Source organism: Anguilla anguilla, chromosome 4 (assembly GCF_013347855.1).
Source record: "Anguilla anguilla isolate fAngAng1 chromosome 4, fAngAng1.pri, whole genome shotgun sequence".
Lineage (NCBI taxonomy): Eukaryota > Metazoa > Chordata > Actinopteri > Anguilliformes > Anguillidae > Anguilla > Anguilla anguilla.
In genome coordinates this window covers 4,233,989-4,259,133 of record NC_049204.1, presented here as the reverse complement: position 1 = coordinate 4,259,133, position 25,145 = coordinate 4,233,989, and the positions used below count along the sequence as shown (strand labels likewise).

The 25,145-nt window shown below is 44.2% G+C and overlaps 1 protein-coding gene and 1 long non-coding RNA gene across 5 annotated transcripts in view; one reads left to right on the top strand and one right to left on the bottom strand.

The window, feature by feature from the left end:
* The window catches only part of pex5la (peroxisomal biogenesis factor 5-like a), a 98,323-nt gene that overhangs the window by 54,816 nt on the left and 18,362 nt on the right, over positions 1 to 25,145 (top strand). For 3 of the 4 annotated variants that reach the window (XR_004764818.1, XM_035413649.1, XM_035413647.1), the window contains 6 exons: positions 9,014 to 9,125; positions 12,657 to 12,866; positions 14,461 to 14,590; positions 15,694 to 15,787; positions 16,778 to 16,807; positions 19,704 to 19,799. Coding sequence is in view for 3 of the 4 variants with exons in the window: in XM_035413649.1 (XP_035269540.1) it covers positions 9,014 to 9,125; positions 12,657 to 12,866; positions 14,461 to 14,590; positions 15,694 to 15,787; positions 16,778 to 16,807; positions 19,704 to 19,799 (672 nt within the window). In the remaining variant the exon portion in view is untranslated. The remainder of the gene's footprint in view (positions 1 to 9,013; positions 9,126 to 12,656; positions 12,867 to 14,460; positions 14,591 to 15,693; positions 15,788 to 16,777; positions 16,808 to 19,703; positions 19,800 to 25,145) is intronic. The other variant, XM_035413648.1, reaches the window with a different exon arrangement.
* LOC118225368 lies at positions 4,547 to 15,706 on the bottom strand. The gene is made up of 2 exons (XR_004764819.1): positions 15,623 to 15,706; positions 4,547 to 4,734 (listed from the first exon to the last, which is right to left on the bottom strand). It is a non-coding gene; the product is annotated as an uncharacterized LOC118225368 (long non-coding RNA).

Here is a 25,145-nt window from a genome sequence, read left to right as displayed (position 1 = left end):
GGAGACTTTTTTACACCGGATTTGCACCATTAGGAAACTTTTTTTTGCAAGTTTTGCACGATTAGGAGACTTTTTTTACACCGATTTTGCACCATAAGCAGACTTGTTTTACACCTCATAAGCAGCTAGTGTCTATTGTTAACTGCATGGGATTAACTTTTGAACAAATTAATCCAATGCCCCGCCCTGCCATGCCTGATTCTGGCCTGTGCTTTCCCTGCCGTTTACCTGTGTGTGTCTTTGCTGTTGGCAGAATAGACCACCTGTGTTTCCCTCTCACCTGTGTGCTCTCTGTGTTGCTTTATGGTGTCCCGTTTCAACCAGCTGTGTGTGTGTGTGTGTGTGTGTGTGAGACCTTGTTTATCGTACTTTTCGGATTGCTGCATTTCCTAGCTGTAATGGAATTGTCAATGCAACCCGCTGAAGTTTCCATATTTGTATATTTGCTGTAGGTGCATGATGGTAAAGTTTTTAATTATTATTTTTTTTGTCTGTTTTTGATACTTCCAGCCAACGAAAGAAATAGGAGTCTGGTACTGATTCTCTTTCTCTGTGCGAATCCGTCGGCCAGATCCTGTTATCCTGCTTCCATTAAAACTGTATTGTGCCATGTACTGTAATATACACTAATCGGCTAGTTCAGCTAGGTGTCAGCCGTCCTGTAAAGTGCATTTTTCCCCCCAGTTCTACAACCGTGAATTAGGTCCCTGTTACAGTTATCCCCGGACAACTGCACCTCATTTTTTAATGAGTCTGTATTTTAGGAATACTCTGACTCTGTGTCGAATGATTTACTGCTCTGCTTAAAGGACTTCCGTTTGGGTTTTTTTTCTGAACACTGTACAGGAACACATAATAGACCTACTTCCGAACTTCAGAAAAATTAATTATGAAAAACACAGTTAGAACAGACAAAAGGTCTATATTATTATTTGTAGTTGCCGTTGTAGCAGTAGTAGTAGTAGTAGTCGTAGCCATAGCAGTACCAGTAGCAGCAGCAATAGTAGCAATAAGAATAATAATGAAAAAAAAACACTGCTTACAACAATGCTATATAGGACAAGGTGTTAGATGATAACAAACATAACCTCATCTCATCCAGGATAGCATGTGATATGAGCAAAAACAACTTCAGCCTGAGACTGCAGTCTAATCTTCAGAAGGACAGAATAGTTACCCCCCCCCCCCCAGCCCTGACCCCCTACCCTCCCTCCCTCCCCACCCCACCCCACCCCCCAGCGCCCACCCCCCTGAGCACCAGCTGCAGAGCGTGTCAAGCTAACACCTGCCTCATATTTCATGTCTCTACCACCACCGTCTGAGTAAATTCCTGGATTTCAGGGGAGCTACGATTTACTCCACAATATATCTGTGCATTTTTTAAACTTGTTTTCTCTTGAAGTTGCAGTTTATATGCGATTTTTTAAATAAAATAATAATAATAATAATAATAATAATAATAATAAACCCGTATAATATACATTTTTCCCCCTCTTTCTGAAGCCAAGAATCATTCAGATTTAGCATTAGAAAGAGCACAGCGCCGATGAACTCTTCAAGACCTCTGCATCTTCAGGCACTGGATGAACCCGATGACTGCATTACAAACCACACCCCTACCCCCCCCCCCCCGAACCCTCCACCACCTCTCTATGGGACTCCCCCCCCCGCCCCCCCCCCCCCCCCCCCCCCCCCCCCCCCCCGCGCACACCGCCCCCACCTTTGAGCCTACTTCGTTCGGGGGTTCCCTTGACAACATAATCTAAGCATCTCCCTTGGAATCAAGCCCAGGTGACACAATTACCTGAAGTTCCTCCATTACATCATTTCTGGATTAGCCTTCGAGCGCTTTGTAAACAAAGCAAACGCGTGTGCGTCTCGCACAGGGCGGGAGAACTGGGTACGAAGTCCTGGGATGATTTCTTTTCACCACCAAGGGAGAAAAGAGAAAAAGGAGAAGAAGAAAAATCTGTGTACAGCTGTAGACCCCATTTACGTGCTGGACGCTGCACACTATGTGGAAACCTTCCATTCCTCACTAACAGTGTGATTAGCAGCACTTGCGCAAGTCATCCACGCTAATGACACAAACAAAGGTTGGCAAACGTAATTATTGACTCCATCCACTGCCAATTAAGAGTTTGGGCGACGTGTGTCAACATGTACTTGGACCTACAACGTCGTTGGGTGATCACCCATTTTAGGAACAGTAGGTTTTAAAAGAATATTGACGTCTAGATTACTCATATTCAATGTGCCGACCTTCTGTCATAGTGAGACATTTGGAAATCTTACAACAGAAATCTTATTACAGTCCATGAAGGTACACATCTACTCATACCTTTCATACTAGCAAAATATAATTTTTAGTTTTTATATAGGATTTAGCCAATGGTGTAGTATTTTGGGATTTCATTTTTTTAAAATAAATGTTCAAGCTAATGTGCTGAAATACTGCACTCAACACAGAGAAATGCTCATAAAGATAAAAAAATAGACTATGGAAACCTATAAGATCTCTGTGAATGCTCAAACCAAAGCTCTGGAATACTAAGAAAAAGAATAATAATTATTTTCATTAATTTTCACACTTGCCTAAATGTACGGTAGATACTAGGTCAGGATTCCCGCGAACTCTCGCTGAGGGACGGGACGCTGCCGCGTAGAGGAAGCACGGCGCGGGGCTGTCACAGCGACGGGACGCAGGTAGAATGACGGCGTGGAATATCAATCATTTTCCGCGAGGGAGGGGGGCGAGGGGAGTTTGCGCGACTGTGCCGGGGTCCGTTGGTCTTATTATCCTACGCGGAGCAGACTGCGGTGCTGCATTCGACCGGCTCTGATATCCGCGAGGGTCGCACTGATATCCGCGTGCTCCGAGGGGTCTCGCGCCCAGGCGACTCGTTTTTAATGGATTACGCTCGGAGGAAACCTCCCGTCGGAAAGTTGTGCGTAATAGTGACGGCGGACATTATTCACTCCCCACGCATCCCCCCCCGATCTCCAGCGCATCTGTAACCCCCCCTCCCCTCCCCTCTCCCTCTTCCCCCTACAAAGAATAGAGGGGAGACGGGAAGGACAGAATTTCATATTGAGGTAGAGAATGGTATTCCGTGGCCTTGGGCGGGCAGGCAGGCGAGCGCCGTTACCCACAATGCTCTGCGTAAATCCGTTTTTTTTTTTACACACCTCCGGCAGCAGGGCTCTCTCTCACCCCTCATATTAACACTTCATGCCGTTTGAGCCTTCCTGCAAACCCCTGGAGGAGAGCAGGCACTGGTTCCAACACACATTTTTTCTTCAAGGCAAGGAGGACAAATGCTACATAAATATAATAATACCAAGCACGGTGAAACCATAATGTATAAAAGAAATACTCTCAAATAAAAGCTGAGAATGCAATTTAACCAGATGTGAATGTTTGATTACAAACCTAAAGTGGTGGAGTACAGAGACAAATCAAGAAAAAAAATATGTCTTTGGCCCAAACATTATTGAGCGCACTGTATATATAAATACACACACACACGCACACACACGCACACACACACACACATCCCACATCTTTGGCCTTGGAATGGCTCATAATAGCACAGGTCGTGAGCTGTTCTGTGCTAGCACAGGGACGCCAGGCTGGTGCTGCTCGTTTATTCTTAGGGGACTTGTGTTTCCGAGTGGCATCCCATCCCCTGCTCCTCCTCCCCCCTTCACTTCCTGCCCGCACCGGGAGACAGGACACATCCGAAACCCCCCCCCCATACACCCTCCCCCCCCCACCGACCCACCCCACCACGGTCCGGGACGGGAAGGAATTTAAGCGGGGCCCAGGGGGCCGAGAAGGGACCGTTTGTTCCCCTCGGAAGCGGACATTCCTGCTTTGAGGCCCCTCACTCATTAACGGGGGCGCTGGCGGTGCTCTTAATTATTCCCGCATTAGCGTCAGCAATCCTGCCCGTATTCGTGCCAGAAGTTCAGGGAATTATTTTAATTGAATAGAGGAGGAAGGAACAAAAAAAAAAAAAAAAAAACATCTAATTAACTAATTTTTTTAATCATTCTTCCCATTCCGTTAAGGGCCACGTTTTTTTTTTTTCCTGATTCCGCAAAAAAAAAAAAAAAAAAGGAAATTAATTTTTTTTCATGAATAATACAAAATGAAAATGTACTGCAACATCAAAAAACAAAACACATTTTCTTTCCCCCTCTGGCTAAAACAGTGCTGATTCCCAGTGTGACGTACACTGACTAATTCCTCCATAGCTGTGTGTAAAAAAAAAAACGTTCACCAGTTTAGAACACATTAACCGCCATTATTCCCTCGTTATAATCCCCCAATCCCTCTCCGAGTCTGTTTCTACCCTCAGTCCCTTCAGGTTATCGTCAAGAGGCTGGACTACCTGACTACTGAACAGCGAGCATTGTGGGAAAAATAAGAGATAGTGAGGTCACAAAGTGTGACGCTTGTTTATGTATGTATGTATCGTTTTTTTTTTCATTTCTCCATTACCTCACTGTCGTCACGCGCGGTGGAGGTGGAAGGGCTCACCTTTCCATTCGGGAGATTAGCGCGGCGTCGAAAGGAATTACGACAGGCGCATTGTTCGCGTTTCTTCGATTTAAATTCAAATCTGTGCGCCGGGGGTTTCACACGTCCATGCGGTGTCGTTTCCAAACGATCCCTGTCACTCAACAGGGTTATTTTCAACGACTTCTGACTTATGCAGGTCTCTTGCCCTGCAAAAAAAAATTTCAAAAAATACATTTAAAATAATCATCTATTCTATATAATACACGCACACACACAGAGAGAGGAGGAGAGAGAGGGAGAGGATGCATGTGCAAGTGTGTACACCTGCTTATTCACACAAACTTACGGAATATAACCTAACTGTCTATACTCCTGTTTATTTTTAAGTTCATTTTGAATTTGTGATGTTTTAGTGTTCATACCTCAGTGAGATTTTTAGGTAACCTGGTGAAATAGCTGGAGCATAATGCCTTTTCAAGCAAGTCTCCTACAGTCAGCCAATTCATCCCATTTACCAGTCTTCATTTTCTTAAAGGACACAAGTATTTGTAAAATATATTGGCATGCAAGTATGTATGAATGAATGTATGTATGCATGTATATATGTAGACACACACACACACACACACACACACACACTCGAACATCACATGGATATATTTATTAAAACATAGAAAATGACAGGAGGTATTACTTAATCAAAAAGCTTTTACCTTTATCACTCTGACCCCATGGGCCCCTGCCTCCACCCATTTGCATTCTCATCAAGGTGCTATATATGTATGCATATTAATGTACAAATTTCACTGCCCAAAAATGATCTCATATTAATGACAATAAAAAGATTTACATCACGACTACCCATAAATACTGCCCAATAGCAATTTAAACGACATTTGCATTATATGCGTTTTAACAAGACATCAAATAACAAAAACATCATCCCAGCTAAATAGCGCATTCAACCTTCAGCACCTCTTGATTTCCGTAAAACAAAGGACATTAAAAAACGATGTCCGACAATGAATTTCCAACAAGGTCAAACTGAGCGACCCATTATCGCGAATGAACAGTCTGACTTCACCTCTGCACTAAAAAAAAAAATTTTAAAAAAAGGAGTTTTAAAACGAGCTTTTTATTGGCAACAACCCAGGAGGCAGAATCCCAGAAGCTTGTATTTACCAAGTTATCTGGAATGCAAGATTGGCTCCTTGCTATCTGATAGATTTATTCCAGTTTTTAAGCCTGCGTTACCTGTGCATCACCTGTACATTACAGGTGAGCGATGGAGGTGGCTCGAATCGTGGAGATTCCACCTGGAGAGCCCCAGTCCTCAGGCGATTACGATTTGTCGGAAAATAACCCTTACAATTATCCAGGTGATGTTAGAATGCGAGCTTTAACATGCCCCCCCCCCCAACCCCCCACCCCCCACCTGAGTGCTTTGATCACAGTGCCGATTAGTGACACCCCCCCTTCCAGTACACCTCACAGGTGACACACACGCAGCCAGGAATTAATTTATCGTGATGTTACATTTGATCTTAAAAGAATAAAGATACAGAACTAGAGAAAAAGTAACAGAGAAAATAGTTTCCTTGCCTGATGAAGACAAGCCTGGCCGCTTTGCCTTTGAATACGTGATAAATGACACAAAATGGCCGTTTTGTGCCTTAGCGGATAAGGCAGGTGCATTAATGATGGGGTGATGTAAGGTAACGGAGCTCTACCTATCTGGAATACAAAGACACCTGCTTCCCTGCTGCTCCCTCCTACACCCACATGCACACACACACACCTTGTCAGCCAACATTCTCATCCTTTTTAGTCAATATAAAAATTCCCTGGAGCTCAATCACAACAGCAATTTTTTTCGGGGGGAAAAAAGTTTGATAGAGCCTCAAGCATTACATGTATTATTTTGCAGTAATGTATATTGAATATTTCAGCAGAAACCAGTTCGTAATAATCACACAGTGCTTGAGGGAGCTCCTGTCATCTACAGTACTTAGTTATGAAAACGGGTTCATTCCGCTACAAAAAAATGTCAGCTTGTTTCAGCACACCATTTTGGATAAATACGGACAAAACGTATATCCTTGACAACTTCAAAAATATGCCAAGTGTTTCCTAATTAAGTCATTTACAACAGGGTAAAGGTTTTGGTCAGGTTTGCTTCCCCCCCCCCCAAACTCTAATTAAATACGCAAATACCCGGACTGGGGCATTAAAAATTCAATTGGCACAGCCTGGAATATCTGGTATTGTTCAGGCCGGATGTAGTAAAAGTCCACCCATCCATTATCTACAGCTGTTTAATCCTGGTCACGGTCGCGGAAGGTGCTCGAGCCTATCCCAGCATGCAATGGGCAAGTGGGACAGGAAAACAAAAGTAAAAGTCCTCGCCAATCACCTGGATTTGCTAAATAAAAACACAATAATTCAGCCAGGAGGTAGAACTAATTAGTGAAATCAACTGGATGAGGTCATAGGTGGAAAAATTTTTTTTAAAATGTTTTGCAGGACGTTTGCTTTCTGACCCCCTGGACTTTCCCCCTCTGACGCTCTGTGAACACACGGCTCCATTCCTTCTCACAAAACGCAACCACATGCCCGCTAATTCATTTTTTATTCCTTTCATTGCCATTCTGTCAGCGAATCAAGTTGTGCGCAGCAGGAGAGGCCAGGGGAGTTTGACCGTTTCCCTCGAAAGACGCCGGACACTTTGTGCTCAAAACAAAATTTACAAAATTTAATAAAAGTAGCGACCGGCTTTTTATTTTTAATTTTTAAAAAGCCATCTACCGTGGGAAAAAAACAAAAACACGAGCGTGACTCATTGGCTTAAGGACAACAAAATTAGGCGAAATTGCTATTGATTGTACAACTCGGATCACAGAGAAACAAATGAAACTTAAGCTAACGAACACAACAGATAAGTTGTTTAAATGAACAAACGTACGCTCTGACTCGAGAAGATTTCCGGCTGCGCTACAAAATGCTACGAGGCGCGGGATCGCCACGGGAACGGCGGCTTGGCGGGCGGGGACTGGTGTAGAAGAGCTCGGTAAACATTTTTTTTAATGGGGCGGCATAATTACATGCTTAAAACCGGGTCCTCGGGGGGCGCTGCTGCGTACCGTGGAGGAACGGGCACTTCGTCGAAAGCGTCTTGCGTCTCTCAGCGGTGTTCACCCTTACCGTGAGTTCATACGGAGAGGAATCGTCGCACACGACGACACAAAGTCAGCTGACATGCGGTCAGCTGCTGTACTTTAAGTGCTGTGATGCATGAGGAACTACACCGTTTGGTCTCCGCTGAAATGCACAGCTTTTGTGAAAACAGGCCTGATGTAGCTGCTCTACTGAAATGCACAGCATATGTAAAATCAGGGCTGGTGTAGCCGCTAAACTGAACTGCACAGTATTTGTGAAAACAGGGCTGATGTAGCCTCTCTACTGAACTGCGTAGCACATGTAAAAACAGGGAAATCGTGGAAGCTCTACTGAAATGCACAGCATTTGTAAAAACAGGGCTAGTGTGGCAACTCTGCTAAAATGCACAGCATTTGTAAAAATAGGGCTGGTGTAGTCGCTCTACTGAAATGCACAGCATATGTAAAAACAGGGAAGGTGTGGCAGCTCAACTGAAATTTACAGCATTTGTAAAAAACAGGGTTGGTGTAGCCACCCTTCTGAAATGCACAGCATTTGTAAGAACAGGGCTAGTGTAGCCGCTCTACTGAAATGAACAGCGAATGTAAAAACAGGGCTAGTGTGGGCTCTACTGAAATGAACAGCGAATGTAAAAACAGGGCTAGTGTGGGCTCTACTGAAATGAACAGCGAATGTAAAAACAGGGCTAGTGTGGGCTCTACTGAAATGAACAGCGAATGTAAAAACAGGGCTAGTGTGGGCTCTACTGAAATGAACAGCGAATGTAAAAACAGGGCTGGTGTAGCCGCTCTACTGAAATGCACAGCGAATGTAAAAACAGGGCTAGTGTGGGCTCTACTGAAATGAACAGCGAATGTAAAAACAGGGCTAGTGTGGGCTCTACTGAAATGAACAGCGAATGTAAAAACAGGGCTGGTGTAGCCGCTCTACTGAAATGCACAGCGAATGTAAAAACAGGGCTAGTGTGGGCTCTACTGAAATGAACAGCGAATGTAAAATCAGGGCTAGTGTGGGCTCTACTGAAATGAACAGCGAATGTAAAATCAGGGCCGGTGTGGGCTCTACTGAAATGAACAGCGAATGTAAAAACAGGGCTAGTGTGGGCTCTACTGAAATGAACAGCGAATGTAAAATCAGGGCCGGTGTGAGCTCTACTGAAATGAACAGCGAATGTAAAAACAGGGCTAGTGTGGGCTCTACTGAAATGAATTGCATTTGTAAAATCAGGGCCGGTGTGGGCTCTCTACTGAGATTCACAACGTTTGTAAAAATAAAAAACAGGGCTGTCTTGTTTGCTCTCGTCTGCAGCTGGTGAGCGAGCAGCAAGAGAGCAGACCCCTCCTGAGCCCCTCCATCGATGACTTTCTCTGCGAGACCAAGTGTGATGCAACCCCGCGGGCTGTGACTTCTAACACAGCAGGTAAAAGCCCCCCCCACCCCACATTCATCTACCTCTCACTACCAACACTACACTGCATTTACATCTTCTACATTTAGCAGATGCTCTTATCCATAACAGCTTGTACACATTACATTTTTTTTTTTTAAACACACAATCCATTCATACAGCTGGATATTTAGACTGGACTTTACTGTCCACACCAGGTGGAAATTTGCTTTTCAGCTTCACATTACAATATGCATACGTTAAAAACATAAACGATCATCACTCACGTGCTTAATCAAGAACCTTTGCTCAGGGTGTTATCGGAAACTTTGCCTGCCTGGTGGTTACTATCGGGAAAACCAACAAAAATCATGATTTTCTGATTTCAGGGGTGAGTAGGAATTATAGGTAGAAAATAAGAAGTGATGAGTTTACTAAATGTTAAATAAGTCAAATTTTATTAGATTTTTACATTTTTATTTAACATTGTTTTATATAAAAAATATCTATTTTGTACACTACATACATAATTATCCTCAGCTGAAGCAAGGTGGTGTGTGTATGTGTGTGCGTGTCTACTAGTATATTACATTGGAACTGGATACAGGCAATGCATAATGTATACCTCAAAGCTTTGATTTCATGGACGACGTTTTGGAAGCAGATTCAATGTTTGACGTCCTGCTGTTTCATTCACACAGTGTTGGCATGATTTGATATGACAGATATTTATATCTTCAATTTTCAGCTTCAAAGGTCAGTCGATCCAGTTCCCCAAAACAAAACAAAAAGAACAAACAAGAACTGACAACATCTTAATACCTTAAGTAAAATATTTCAGTTTCCCAGTGGTAATAACTGTAGACTTATGCAATCCAAAACAAGTCAAATTCCATAACCATATTCACTTGTCAGTAAAATCTCAAATTCAATGTTATAAACCAATGTTCTAGCAAGCTTCTTGAATTCTAAAAGACTCTTGAATTTGGAGCACCAACAAGTTACTCTGCTAGCTTGCTGGCTCAACCCATTAAGATCTTTTTCATCTTTTTTTGATCAGATTTTGCAATTATCTAAATGCTGTGTTAAATGCGTTAAATGACAAAGGAAACGAAAGATTATTCAGGATGCAGTAAAGCCTCGTTTCACAATACAAAGAGCCACCTTCCGTTCTGTGAAGACCGATCTCTCTCGAGACACTGACGAAACTCCAGATTACAAACCGACTCTCAAGTGCGTCGCCTTTCGTTGCTAATTATGTTCATCTGAGGAGCTCCAGGATAAGGAGGGACGTCAAAGACAGCGATGGCTTGCCTTACATCAGCGTTATACACACACACACACACACACACACACACACGTGTCGAATGCTGGTCTCAATTATTGGGAGACATTGTCCTTCTTGTTACATTACAGGCATTTAGCTCTTATCCAGAGCGACTTACACAACTTTTTACATAGCATTTTACATTGTATCCATTTATACAGCTGGATATATACTGAAGCAATTTCGGTTAAGTACCTTGCTCAAGGGTACAACGGCAGTGTCCTACCCGGGAATCGAACCTGCGACCTTTCGGTTACAAGCCCAGTTCCTTACCCACTGTGCTACACTCCGTCCTACTTGTCAATCATCTTAATTTTCAGATGGCAACACTGATGGATATTGTACGATGTCTATTTCTGAGAACATACAATGACAGGTTTACGGTGCTGTAAAAAAAAAAAAAACATTTTAAACCATTTTGTTTCTTTGAGTTTCAAAAAACAAAACAAACAAAAACCACACGGAACATAAAACGACGAGTGACAAGCTGTGATTATTTTCTGCATGAATGTAATCATAAATGCAGAACATATACTTGGTTTGCATGCGAAGCGCACAGAAGTGCAAGTTACTTATCGGCACATTTCAAAAGCAGGCTTTCCTTTGCAATTTTAATGAATGAATTAACTGAAAGAAAATGGAATGTTACATCACAGTGTGGGGCTGAAAACTGATTGGCTAATTTTGACACAGTGCTAAAAAAAAAAAAAAGCTGTAGATTATGGTAATGAAAACCTTCGTGCCAACCCCCTGTTTCCACAGTAGGAGAGAGAGCAAAGGCTTTTCGCAATCAGGAAGGAAAAATATGATTAGAATTCAATGACCCAGAATAGGGGAGGGTGGGGGGGGGGGGGCGGTGAGAGAGGGAGAATGCGAAACAGAGAAAGAGAGAAAAAGAGAGACGTTGCTCTCGCTGGTCCGATCTGCCAGCTTTAAAATGCTTAATTGGCCAAATCACGGACCGCTCCAGCGGGCTGGAATTCCTGGGGTCTCCTTGTACCCCATCCATCATGTCCGTGAGCGCTAAGAGCCTGAGATGGGACCTCCTCGGATTGGATCAGGCCCCCTGAACGCCTAAACAGAGCATCCGGATGCCAAAAATACCCTTCGTTTTTTTTTTTCCCCAACCTCAAACTAACTCCTAAATCAGTGTAAAAAGTTGTTCCTAGAGGAGCAGGGGTGTCCAGTCTTATCCGAAATGGGCCAGTGTGGGTGCAGGTTTTTGTTTTATCCCAGTACAGAACACCTGATTTAACTATGTAACTAATAATGGTCCTGAGGCAAGACCTTGATGAATAGGATCAGGTGTCATAGTGCTGGCCTTAAACAAACGCCTTCACTTCACTCACTTTTCGGGTAAGATTACACACCCGTGTCTTAATGAGTTGCATGGAAATTAGCATTTTATTTTTCGAGCGGCCATCAGGAAAGTTCCATTTTCTTGTGACGATACAAACTGTCGTTTGTTATCGTTACATTTAGTGATTATAAATGGGCCCCTTGGTGATAATCACAGGAACAGAAAGGAAAAAAAGCGGTCACAATGACAGCTGCCCACTACTGTTCATTAATCTGGATAAGAGCGTCTGCCAGATGACTGTAATGTAAATGTAATGGAGCTAAATTTGTTGGAATTCTGCGTGAAGCCTGTGTGCAAACAGGGTTGCATTCTGAGAGTGTGTCAAATGTTGACCTGTCGCATTCTTGTACCAACTGACGTGTATGAATTTCAGTTCACACCAAAAGCTAGGGGGCGACATAGCTCAGGAGGTAAGAGCGATTGTCTGGCAGTCGGAGGGTTGCCGGTTCAAACCCTGCCCCTGGGCATGTCGAAGTGTCCTTGAGCAAGACACCTAACCCCTAACTGCTCTGGCGAATGAGAGGCATCAATTGTAAAGCGCTTTGGATAAAAGCGCTATATAAATGCAGTCCATTTACCATTTACCAAGATTCACGACGCAGCAACGAAACCATTTCAGATTATCGCAGAGAGGAGTGGCAGCGCTGTGAACATCCCAACCCGGGGTTGGTCAGATGCCGGCGATTGCCACTGCGGGTGATTCAACTCGTCCAGTCGCAGGTGGCGAGTTTTAGAACGTTGCAAAGAGTCGCCAGTTGCAGCTCACAAGTCGTGTCACGAATCTTTGGTCTGAACTGGGCTCGACTGGTCTCAAGGTTAACCAGGCGACGGAGTTCGCGGTCTTTTCGCGGCGCTGAAGTGTTCCCTTTGTGCCCAGTCCTGTCCTCGACGCTGGACCTGCTGGACCTGAGCGAGCCAGGAGAGACGCGGAACGGCAAGGACAAGAAGAGCCCGCTGGCCGCGCGGGGGGAGGGGCCGAAGTGCCCCCCCCACCGGAAGAAGCAGGATGAAACGGAGCTGATCCAGGTGGACGTCGAGCAGAACGCCCCCCGCACCAAAACGCCCGAGAGACTGTCTCTGGAATCAGGTACGCCACCGTGCCTCCATTTAACGGGTCACATTTACTGTAATATATTTACATTTACCGTGGACTTGGCAAGGCAACGATAGCCAGAATGGAAATTTCACCTGGACACCAGGGCAACCCCCACATTCCCCCACCCCCTACCCCCCTACCCCCTCCCCCAAGACTGACAGCTGATGAATGATTAGCCATAGAAGGGAGGTAGGGGTTCAGTTGTAAGGTATGACCGGGTCTCACTGCGCAACAGTGACACCCTCTGGTCACTGGAGAACTTGCAGTCCTCCTGCACAAGCTACACATGAAGCAACCTTCTGCAGCTCTGAGTTCAACTAGCGGACTGCGGGGTGGAAAAAGAGGCGCATCGCACGGTTTTCAGTGGAGGGCGCGTGTGCTCGTCTGACCTCTCCCCCAGATCGGTCGACGAGATGCGCACGACTTACGGACGCAAATGAGCGTCGCAAATTGGGGCGGAAACGGGGGGAAAATTAGAAGTAAAAATAGAGTCGACTGGGACTGACCCGGGACACTTAAAAATGGTCTGAACACATGGATGCACGACAGGAGGCAAGCTACACAATCATTCCGTGCCATAATTGGAAGCAACCAGCAAAGACACTTGATTTAAATTTGTGAGGTGATTAGACATTTCTCATTTCACGGACAAAGTCTCTGTGTTTCGTTCAGAGGCTCCCTCGTGAATCACAATTCCGTTTTTTTTTTTTTAACGCCTTTCCTCAAATCTGGAATGTCCAACTGCCACAAGGTCTGCGATCGGTTCAGGAGCGCGTAGACGTGCGTGCGCTCTTTCTCTCTCTCTCTCTCTCTCTCTCCTCCAAAGCATGTGGCATCGCCCACTGCTTCTTATCATCACACTGCACTTCACAAGTCAGGCTCGCACAGACATGAGGCAGAGGAAGACACTTCACGTGCAGCTCTAACAGGGGAAATTGCAGCTGCCCAACTGGCCAGCAGGGGCCGCCAGTGAGCAATGAGACGCCGTCATCGCTCACAGGCTGACTGAAAGGCACCCATCCACGGGTGACTCTAGAGCATAGACCAGTGGTAACCAACCCTGTTCCTGGAGATCAAACATCCCGTTGGTGTTCATTTCAACCCTAATTTGGCACACTTGACTCTATTAATCAGTGGCTCAGTGAGATCTCTAGCTTGAACGAGGTGCGCTTTGTTTGAATGTGGAATGAAAACCGACAGGATGGTATACCTCCAGAAACATAGTCAGCACTGAAAAAAATCACAGTTCTAAAGGAAGAAAACCAAAATGAAATGCACTAAGGACCACATATCATCTAACTCGAAAAGACAGAAAGAAAGTGAAGAAACTTGTAATTTTAGAGAAAGGGCATGACTAATTCAATGAACAATGCAAGTGTTGCACTTGCATCAGAAAATTGCTTCTTATTACGCACGTTTTCACATTTTTCTAAATGTGACTACAGAATTAGTGATGCCTCTTTTATTCATTCAGATTGTGTAAAGTATGTTAAACTAATATGATCTTATTATGGTCATCCTCCTTTTGTAAGTCTGACTCCAGCTTTGGACCAGACACTGACAGCTCTGTTTTCATCCCGTTCAGTCGCAGTTAGTACTTCTTCTCCCTTGGAGAAATGGGAGGAGCTTAATTTGCACCCAGAGAGAAACGGGAGCCGGAAGTGGAAAATGGAGAGACGGCGTTCGTCGAAAAACTCGTCGAACGAATTCCTGTGGTGAGCCGATCTTCCTGAAATTTTTATTAAGTTTATTATTATTATTTGTAAACCAGTTTTTGAAAAATCTTATTTCTGTTTGTCTTGGTTACGAGTGTTTTTTTTTTTTTTTAATGTACATTCAAATAAGACAAAAATACACATGGAAAGATGTAATAAAAAATAATAAGAGAATTCACAGGGCCCTTCAGTAATCATGCCCCTGAAACCAGCGGTTAAAACTCAAGCGGGCTCAGAGCGGCAGTGATTGAGACCGCGGGGAGAAACACTCAACACGGAATACACAAAAAGCCTCGATGTGCACGCGCAGACGCGTGACAGGCGCGGAAGAGGCACTTTTTGACGTGCTGCGGAAAATAAACGAAATAACGAGGACGTGTCTAATCTAACCCCACACTGCGTTAGAACAAGCACGGAATTCTGTTACGAGCACAATGGCCCCCTCCTATCTCCGAAAATTAAATTGAATTTTATTCCGCGTTTATGTTCCGCATAATTGCGTTATTTTAATTCAGGGAACGCATTGCCGAGCAGCGATCGTGCCTGTTTACTTGAATGGTGACATATGGGCTAGGTTATATAAGCAGTAATAACTGCAGGTGGAAGCACCAGATAGTACATCCTTTTGGCTAAACTAATGATGGCAGTCATGTCATGTACAGACACTCGAAGCTCTCCTCTTTGTGACAAAGTGAAAAAGGTTTTTTTTTTTTTTTTTTTGGAAGCGATCCTCATGGGCTTCCATTCTTATTAACTTCTGCCAGTAGTAGGATTTCCGAACACAATAATTTCAGAAACCAATTTCCAAAAACCAGTATCAAAGGAATTTTTTCTATAAATATAAGATCTATAAATGAATTAAAAATATCTTTCTTGCAGTTTGCAGACTAGGCCCTCTTTAACCCTTTAAGGTCTAAGAAAGATCACAAATACGCGATTAGAGTGTTCTCGCCCGAAAACATTCCAATGCTGATGTAACAATCACTACTGATAATCGAAAGCAATGGAGTTCTAGAACACTGGCGTACCTACCATTCAAAGGTTTAAAAGCCTTTCTATGCCGAGGGTGTGCACACTGTGGACTCAAACTCTTCTGTCCTCAGGTCCACTGATTACAAAACGCAATCTGAGTCAGCTGGGAAGAACTCGCTGGAGACAAACAGCGCTGGAGAAGTGGAGACTGCGCCAAACTCTCAGGTAAATAAACGCCTTTCACATTTTACCCAGAATCCCCACGGTGCATTTTAACAGCAGCGTGCTTTTAAAATTCTCAATAGCTTTTTGTCTTCGAATCACAAGCTGTAATACAGCTAATGCATGTGCATGTAATTTATTATTATCATTATTAGTTAGAATTTATGAAATATCAGGACAAGTTCAGAGTTTTGGGAGAAGGGGGAGGGTGTCTTGAGTCTTGGTAATACAAAAACAATGCAGGTCCTCAACTGGGGGGGGGGGGGGGGGGGGTGGGGGTGGAGTACTCATCATAAGCTACCAATTCTTATCACCTCTCTCTGGACTGCATGCATGAGCCTCCCTGAAGCAGTCGGCTGTCAGTAGGGTGTTGACCCCTTGAGGGTTAAAGGGTTAAGATCTAAACAAATGTGATTAGAATGTTCTTAACTGGACGTTCTAATGCTGATGTCACAATCCCTATGGGTCAATGATGAAAGTTCTAGAACACTGACTTATAATTTAGAAAGAAAAGAAAAAAAAAAAAGCTTCCGTAAAACCTGCTCTTCAAAGGGCTCAATAGTTACCCGCCATCAAGAAACTGTATTTGGAGGAGTGTGCTTGCTTCAGACGCGTTATCCCTTGCACAGCTTCAAGGTTCGAGTTCCAAAACTTTATCAGTTCCAAACTGGTGAGCAAGAAATGTAAAGGGATATCAAATACTAACTTCCCACCATAAATGCCTAAGAGTGACAACCACAGGCGGTTCTCATGAAATGTTTTCTTATTTTTTTATTTTCATTTTTGGACAATATTCGGTATATTCCCTTACCGTTGTGCAATGTGATACGGCCTTTTGGAATGTGCTTGAACGCATGAACCCTAGAGTGGCTGCTATGGAGTTTCCTTTTCCTGTCTGAGCACCAGGAGAGCTGCGTTTTTTGCATGACGCCCACGTTTCCCCCATGTCCAAAATAATGTTCTGTGCTAACACTTAGAATTCTTTTATTTCAGCTCAACTTGCAGTGTTTTAGTGGAAGACATGTAAGCCTCTCTACATATTTTTTGTTTTTTACGTATGACATCTTTTTTTTTTTTCTTCTAAAGCAGAGCTTTTAGCATTTGCTCTGCGGAATGGCATGACTGCTCTTGCTCTTGTGTAGTTACAGTTTGCTTGGATTAAAATGGCGGACGAGGCGCTGTTTGTTTGCCTCGCGGACACCTTTTCTCGCGTGTATCCAGGGACCTGCAAATTCTCCGTCGGGACGCCGCGGGGAGATGACAAATGTCAAGTGCTTTCCTTCACGCTGAGGCCCGGACTATCGGCCGTAGCCTTCTGTAGCTACCTGCCGTTATTAGATTAATAGCTCATGAATAATTCAGCGGCTTTACTCCGAGCACGTTACGGTATAGGGTCTTCTCAACACCGCAGGGCCAAAGCATAGATCTTTTCGGCGACTAAATAGCACAAACGCGATTAAAAATAGCGGGTGTACGCGGGGGGGACGATACAGAAACAAACGCGGCGTCGGTCGTCTAAAAAGTGCACGCCTTAGCGGACCTCAGACAAATGAAGCGTCCCGTTAATGGATTCCACATCGCCGCTGCACAGGGTTCGGACTCGCAGTCCGAACCCGAAACGCGCGTTTTCAGCGCTACCGGCCCGTGGCCCCGTGATGAAAATTGTAAGATGTAAACGGAGTGAATTTCCGTTTCCGTTACTCACGCCCGGCCTTATAAATGAGCGTTACACGGTAACCTAGTTCTTTGCATCAGTGGTTCTCAAACTCGGTCCTGGGGGACCCCTGTGTATGCTGGTTTTCACTCCAGCCTCAACAGCAATCCCAGAATTTTAACAAGCTGTTAATTTTTTTCACCTGATCCTGTTTCTACTAATCAAGGTGCTTAGCAATGACTCTAGTGATTGATTGGTAGATTCAGGTGTGTGCACCCACACCGGCCCATTCTGGACAAGACTGGGGACCCCAGCTCTAAAACATGAAAAGCACCCTAATTAAGAAAAATTAACAGCTTGTTAAAATTCTGGGATTGCTGTTGAGGCTGGAGTGAAAACCAGCATACACAGGGGTCCCCCAGGACTCAGTTTGAGAACCACTGATGCAAAGAACTAGGTTACCGTGTAAAGCTCATTTGTAAGGTCTGGCGTGAGTAACGGAAACGGAAATTTGCTCTCATGTACAACCGCCGCGCCACGGACCTGTAAGACATTCATCATAATCCGTGAGACTGGGATAAAGGACGACTTCAGCTTGTGATTTATTTTTGTAATAACAAGCAGGGGGGAAAATGAAACTTAGGCAGTAAGTAAGTATATAAATAAATAAATAAATAAATTGCCAGGTTTGATTAAATGTTGCACTAACAGGGGCCTTCGTTATTACCGTGTACTGCAGATGTAGTGTTAAAGGTAATTGTTGAGCTGACACGCGGCCTGACAGAACTCATTAGTCATTAGAAAAGGGACTGCTTCTGGAAAACGTGGTTTCCTGAGTGGACTGTGTACTTACTTAATTACTTTTTTTCTTTTTTTTTTTTTTTAAAACCTCTGGCGTTGATCACGTATTCTAGGGTCCCGGTGTTTCTCACGGTAACTCTGAATACTCTGGCTCTGAATCGCGCTCAAAATGGAAAGACGTCAGGACATGACGAAAATCGTTATGAATATTATTATTAACGGCGCAGGCCAATAGATCCAACTCTTTTTCCTTCTCCTGTGTGTGTGTGTGCTCGTGTGTGTGTGTGTGTGTGTGTGTGTGTGTATTTCTTTTATGAGAATATATGATTAAATGATTCCAAAGCGGCCATGCCATCTTTCTGCATGACTTTAGTACAAAAGGCATTAGTGGTTTGATATGATGTCTACAAGGGATACCCGTCTCATTGCTGTTAGATTACCAGCGATTAAGTAACGTCCGTGAGGGGGCGGGTGACTAATTGTATCTAATGTGAGTTTCCCAATTAAAAGGAGGGGTGAAGAGAGCACTGCCCCTGAGATTAGGTGCCGGATAGACATCACAGAGAGCCTCTGAAGGAGGCGAGAAGGCCAGCGCCCTCTACAGGCCGGACTGAAATTGCACCTCCGAAGTGCTTTAGCCCTAGGGCAGGGGTTTCCAGCACAGGGTCTGCTGGTTTTTGGTTGTTACTCGGCACTTTAATTGATCAATTAAAGCAGCCGATTACACGGTTAACTCACCTGACCGGGTTTGCCGTGGTCTGAGTGGCTGTTGTATTTAAGGTTAAAGGAAAAATCTGCAGACCCTGTGGCTCCCTTGGACCAGGGTTGGCCACCCCTGCCCCAGAGACATCAAAAATCCCTGCACTTTACTGACCCTTGTGAAAAGAGGAACATCACACTATTCATTTTACGAGTAACATGATTTGAGACTGGTCTGATGATTAGAGTGTTGATAGAGCTGTCCTTATTGCCTCCTTCATAAAAAAATAAAAAAAATGGATCTTTCCTAATTAGCTTTCCTAATTTCCTAATTTCTCAAGAGTTTTCTCCTCGTGAATACATGGAGGCAAGGCTTGTCTTGTCACGCCGAAGTTCAAATCGTGTTTGCAAGGCGCTCTGGATGAGAGCACCTGGCAAATGATATAAATGTAAATGTAATGCAGATCTGTACGTTACTGGCTGCGGTAATATCGAAACGTTCAGTGTAATATTGACTCTGATACAGTCTTTTAACTCCCATAGGCTGCACGTGGTCCATTCTGAGCTTGTGTAGAAACTCTGTGTGGGAGTTGAGAATCGATTGCCGTGATGTTTCATCCGAACATTTCTTTGGCACCTGCAGCTATTTTCAGACGCGTGTTTTGACACGGGTCCGGCTGGACGTGTCAAAGATCTGCAGAGGCAGGAGTTCCCGCAGGACGTTCACGTCTGTCCGTTGCTCTCTGTCCCGATTGTGGCTGACAGGGTCGTCTGGGTAAAGACCAAAGGTGGGGCGGGGCTCTTCTGTCCAGGAACCAGTCCCTGGAGGAGGAGTTCGAGCGAGCCAAAGCAGCTGTGGAGGTGAGTGCATTCTGGGTGATTTCATCAGGAAAACGGTGGTCCATCCAATGCTGGTCTTCACCCCAGGCTCTCTACTGGCCTGGCTAGTACTACTACTACTACTAGCACTACTAGTACTAGTACTACTACTCTACTAGCCTCTCTGCTCCACCACCAACAAAGCCTTTCAAAAAGTATCAAAGTAATTTGCTCAAAAGCCATACAAATATTGTGTTTACATGTTCCTACCTAAGTGCTTGTCCATGCACTTGGAAGAAATATTCCAAAAATATATTTCTTTATTGAGGTATTATTAAATAATAGATGCTAACATCAAAGAAAGATCTGATGGTTTGTGGTGTGTTTGGCTTGGTGGTGAGCGCATCCTGGTATCCACTGAGCAAGCTGGTATGACACTGCTTTGGAAACAGCTGTCCCAGGGTAGGATTTCAGGGCCCACAACAAAGTGGCTTTTGTCTGACCGTCAACGACTCGCGAGTGCTCGACTCGCTCTCCCCCCGACTCCCGTCGCCTTGGAAACGGGCGCATGTTGACGTGGCCGCTGGCTGACCCACCCGTGGAGCGTTCACACCGGCAGATGGCCTCGGCCTCTCACCTGTGCAGGTGTGTGAGTCGGGGAGCTCGGGCCTGCCTCGACTCGACCTGTGTCGGACACGCGCTGCGCACGAACACGCTATTAAGAGACTTCACTTCACTGGTGTCTCCAGCTTTTTGTTTTTTTGTTCAGCGCCTGCATATAACTTCAGACAGGTCTGAATGTGAACAGGTGAGTTTCATCGCTGTCTGCGATGATTCAGTGCCGACTGTGAAGATCACGTGGCACTTTTTGAGAAGATCAGGCAGAGACGGCTGCAATCGCCATTCTGGGGAATTTTTTTTCCTAGGCACTGTTACCTTTGGCTTACTTTGAGTGGGCTTGGGATGCTGAGAAGTGTAATTGCAGCAAAGTCTTTGCTAAAAATGCACATATATATATATATATATATATATATATATCGGAGATAGATTGGTGGCCTGTCCAGGGTGTATTCCTGCCTATTGCCCAATGCATGCTGGGATAGGCTCCAGCACCCTCCGCTCAGGATAGGTGGGTATAGATGATGGATGGGTGGACATGGATATATATATATATATATGAATAAAATTTGATTTGATTTAGTTTGAGATCACACCGGGCATGCAGAGAGCGAGCACCAATCCCTGCGGGTGATTAGCCGTGTGAAATGAGGGAGGATGCCGGAGCCCAAGCCCGACAGCACTCGCGGCGTAAAAAAAAAAAGTGCACGTCCGTGCTCCACTCTCGTCCGGAAAAGCCGCCGATTTCCGATAAGTAGTGGCCCCCGGGAATGCGCACGGACGAATGCGAGATCGATCTCGGTAACACGACCCGGGTCCTCGATCAATCGGGGTCTGAGAGTGCTGCTTTTGCAACTTTTTTTTTTTTTTTTTTTTTTTTAATCTTTGATTGGCTGGCCCATTTTTAGCCCATTTTTTAGCCCTTGCTCTGAACTATTCAGATCCGCCATCTCAGATAATTTGTGCGAAAACAGCCGAGAGCGTACATACATCATACGCATTTGAGAACGGGGGCCAGAGGGGACGGTGACTTTTTAAGTGGCCCGAATGTATCTATTTGTATTGTATCTGTAATCCGCCAATCCGCCAATCCGTTCCAAATCTAACCTAATTGCCAAACGTCAAGTCTTACAAGAAAAAAAAACACTCAGGACCCATTTAAACAAGGGGTGAGCTCTAAAAACGTCTACTCTGCAAAGACTGGAACAGATGTGCAGTTATGGCTTCAGTGCTTTTTAATATTAGACCATTAAGAGGAGGAGATAAAATGGAAATTGCCTTTGAGAAAAGAAGCTGCCGGAATACTTTGCTTTATATTTAATTTGGATAGAGGCTGATAAAGGGAAATGGGGCGGGGGTGGGGTGGGGTGGGGGGGTGGGGGGAGGGGCAGGGGGGGCGTGGGCTGTGACCGCTCGAGCCCTTTCAGATTACAGCAATCACTGCGTGCTAATGAAGAGCCCGGTCTCACGGAAACAAAAAAAAAACAAAAAAAAAAACACCAAAAAAAAAAAAAAAAAAAAATGGTGGTGTCGTCAGACCGCGACCTGAAAAAGAAAAAGAAAGAACAAAGCCAGCCGGGGATGACTTGGCTCTGAGGGAGGAAGTTTTTTATTTATTTTATTTATTTATTTTTTTTACCGTGAGGGAGAGATGGCGCAAAGTGAGTAACCGTCTGTACCAGTCACTATTATGTCCTTACAATGCTTGCTGAGCTCTCTTCCAGGTCCCTACAATGCCAGGCTGCAATCAGACACACACACACACACACACACACGCACACGCACACGCACACGCACACGCACACGCACACGCACACGCACACGCACACACACACAAACACACACACACACACACACACACACACACAAACACACAAACACACACACACACACACACACACAGGCGAGACGGCGTGGAGTCTCACGTCTGATTGAAGCAGCTGGACGCTCCTCGCCTCTCGCCGCCTCGAGGATCTCCGCTCAGTCAGGCGCTCGAGGCCTAAATATAGATGTGAGCGGAAGTGTGCGCCCGAGAACCTCTGGCTGCCCCCCCCCCCCCCCCCCCCCGCTCCGATAAAGACGGAAACGCCCAGGTAGAAATTAATTTATCTTTAATGGCGCGCTGCTTTTGGATTGACATTCATTTCACCTGACATAAAACTGTGGGTCATTGAAAGCCAGAAGCAAACCTGCACACAGTTCCCGTCTTGCTTGTGTGTGTGTGTGTGTGTGTGTGTGTGTTTGATTGCAGCCTGGCATTGTGGGGACCTGGAAGTGACCTCAGCAAGCATTGTAAGGACATAATAGTGACTTGTACAGACAATGCAGTGACCCTACAGGACTCCAACACTAATGGATGTGTTCACATTGCTGTAAATGGTCCCTTATATAGAGATGTAAGTCTGACAAAAGGTGTTGACATACCGTACGCAGACACACAGCTGGGGCATACTGGAGATGGGCATATCTGGCTGGACTTAATGAGATCCAGATTCAATTCAAATTGATTCAATGTGATTTGATTTGGTTCAATTTTGTTCATTGGATTCGATTCAGTCCAGTTCAATTCAATTTAATTTACATAAAGCTTTTTACGGAGACGCTCACAAAGTCACTACAAGAAACCGGGAAATGGGATAAATGTTAAAGACTCTCTCTGAACCCCCCCCCCCCCCCCCCAAAAGAAAAAAAAATTAAACAGCGACTGAGGTAAACAAAAGTGAAAAGAAAACAAAAAAACTCAAACAGTGGTGAGAAAAAACCTCTCCGTTGGGAAGACTCTGCTTTAGTGAGGGGGAGTCATCCTCTGCAGATCAGCCTGGGGTCAGTCTTTACTGTTTGGCTAAACGATAATAGGGAAATAATGGGGAATCTATTGGAGCCCCATGATAAGATTACAGATTGGGTGCATTAAACTATGTGCTAAAACAGGCAGTCAAAGCAAAGAAGTGTGTATTAATACGCCGAAGAGTGAGACAGAATGCCAAGGTGACTCATCCAGGCCGTCCAGGTTGGGCAATGGCATAGCATTTCCCGAACACACAGCCATTATGTTATTTCTCAGTGCAGACAAGAAGCTTATCTGTTTTTTTTGTTTTTTTTTATTATCTCGTTGCAGAGTTCATTCATTAATAATATGGCTTTTTTTTTCAGAAGAGACGCAATCCTCTCGGCTAATGAGTAAATGAGCATGTGCATCTCAGTTTCTCTGTCCGTCTGCCGTCTTAACCCAGCGAATGGGTAACTGGAAATGAACACCGGTGTATTAATGCGAGATGAAGCCAAAGAGGAGAGTTTTGAGAGAACACAAACGCCAACAAACAGGCAGGCAGGTACGAATGTGTGTTATTTTAGAGTCTTAATAGATAGACAGACATACAGACAGACAGATGGACAGGCAGGCAGGTGTGAATGTGTGGTATGAGAGGCCGGGTGAACAGCTACACGGTCTGCCTTTCTCCAGAAACATTAACGCATTTCAGAGTCTTAATAGATAGACAGACAGACAGGCCGACAGATAGAGAGACAGACCAGCAGACAGAGAGACAGACAGACAGGCAGGCAGGCAGACCAGCAGGCAGTCAGACAGACAGACTGATAGGGAAAACTGCTTAATCAACAGTACAATGGAAGCCATTATACTGTGATATTTTAATCCTGATTTTAACAATGGTTGTAGGCAACATGACAAAAACTGAATCAATTTAATGGACGTTAAAAGGGTTTCATTTGTTTTCATTCAAACTCCCATGCAGCACCAAAAAAAATAATAAAAATAAATAAATAAATAAATCCCCAGCACTTAATGTGACAAGAATAAAAAGGCTGATTTTATGTAACCGTTTAGTGGACCCATGTATTTCCTGTCCATTATTGCTTCGCTAGATTGGAAAAATTGCTCTCCCCCGGCTCCTCAATGAAATGTGGTTTGACAGCAGGGCCAAGGGGACACCTGTGGATTTGCCGACAGTTTTGTTCACATGGCCATTAACAACAGTTGGGGTAAAAAAGAAAAACCCCCCCCAAAAAAACCAAACGATTAGAACAAAGCTCCTTTTATATTACTACAATGCACTGGTCTGCCGTGGTGCTGTGTAATAATGACATACAGGCAAATTCATCTGAATGAACATGCAGGGCATAATGTAATTTTTAATATCCATACCCTGTAATTGTTGCTTTCCATTGCCGAACCTGTCAATCCAGGCTCAGTAAAAGAGGGCTTTTTAATTAATGGATTTTTATTTTAAAAGTTTCTGACATTTCACATTTAGCCAAAGATGAACCCCCGAGAACGTGTAGTAAAAAAAAAAAGAAAGTTCAGTCATAATTTTCATATTTCCAACATTTTTTTATTCATACACAAACTTGTCATTTATATGTACAGCAGCCCTGTATATTTGAATTCGCTATTTTTAGCAAAAAATTTTTTAAAGATGTAGATCTTTATTTATATAGCACCTTTCATGCAAGTTACAAAGAGCCTTGCAGTAATTCACACGGCAAGTAGAAAGATCAATAAAAGAAATCACAGTCTGGGTAGAGAAATGTAAATAAATAAATAAATATAAACACCCTTGCATATGAGCTAGGCTAAAAAAAAGGGTGCATTTTAAGATTTTGTTTACAAATGTCAACAGATTTTGATTCCCTCCGATCCTCTGGCACACTTTTCCAAAGGCCAAGACCATGAACACTGATGGCTGCGTCCCTATAGGTCTTTGTACTGGCCATTCACATTCAGAAATTATATAACTTTATTAATCAGAT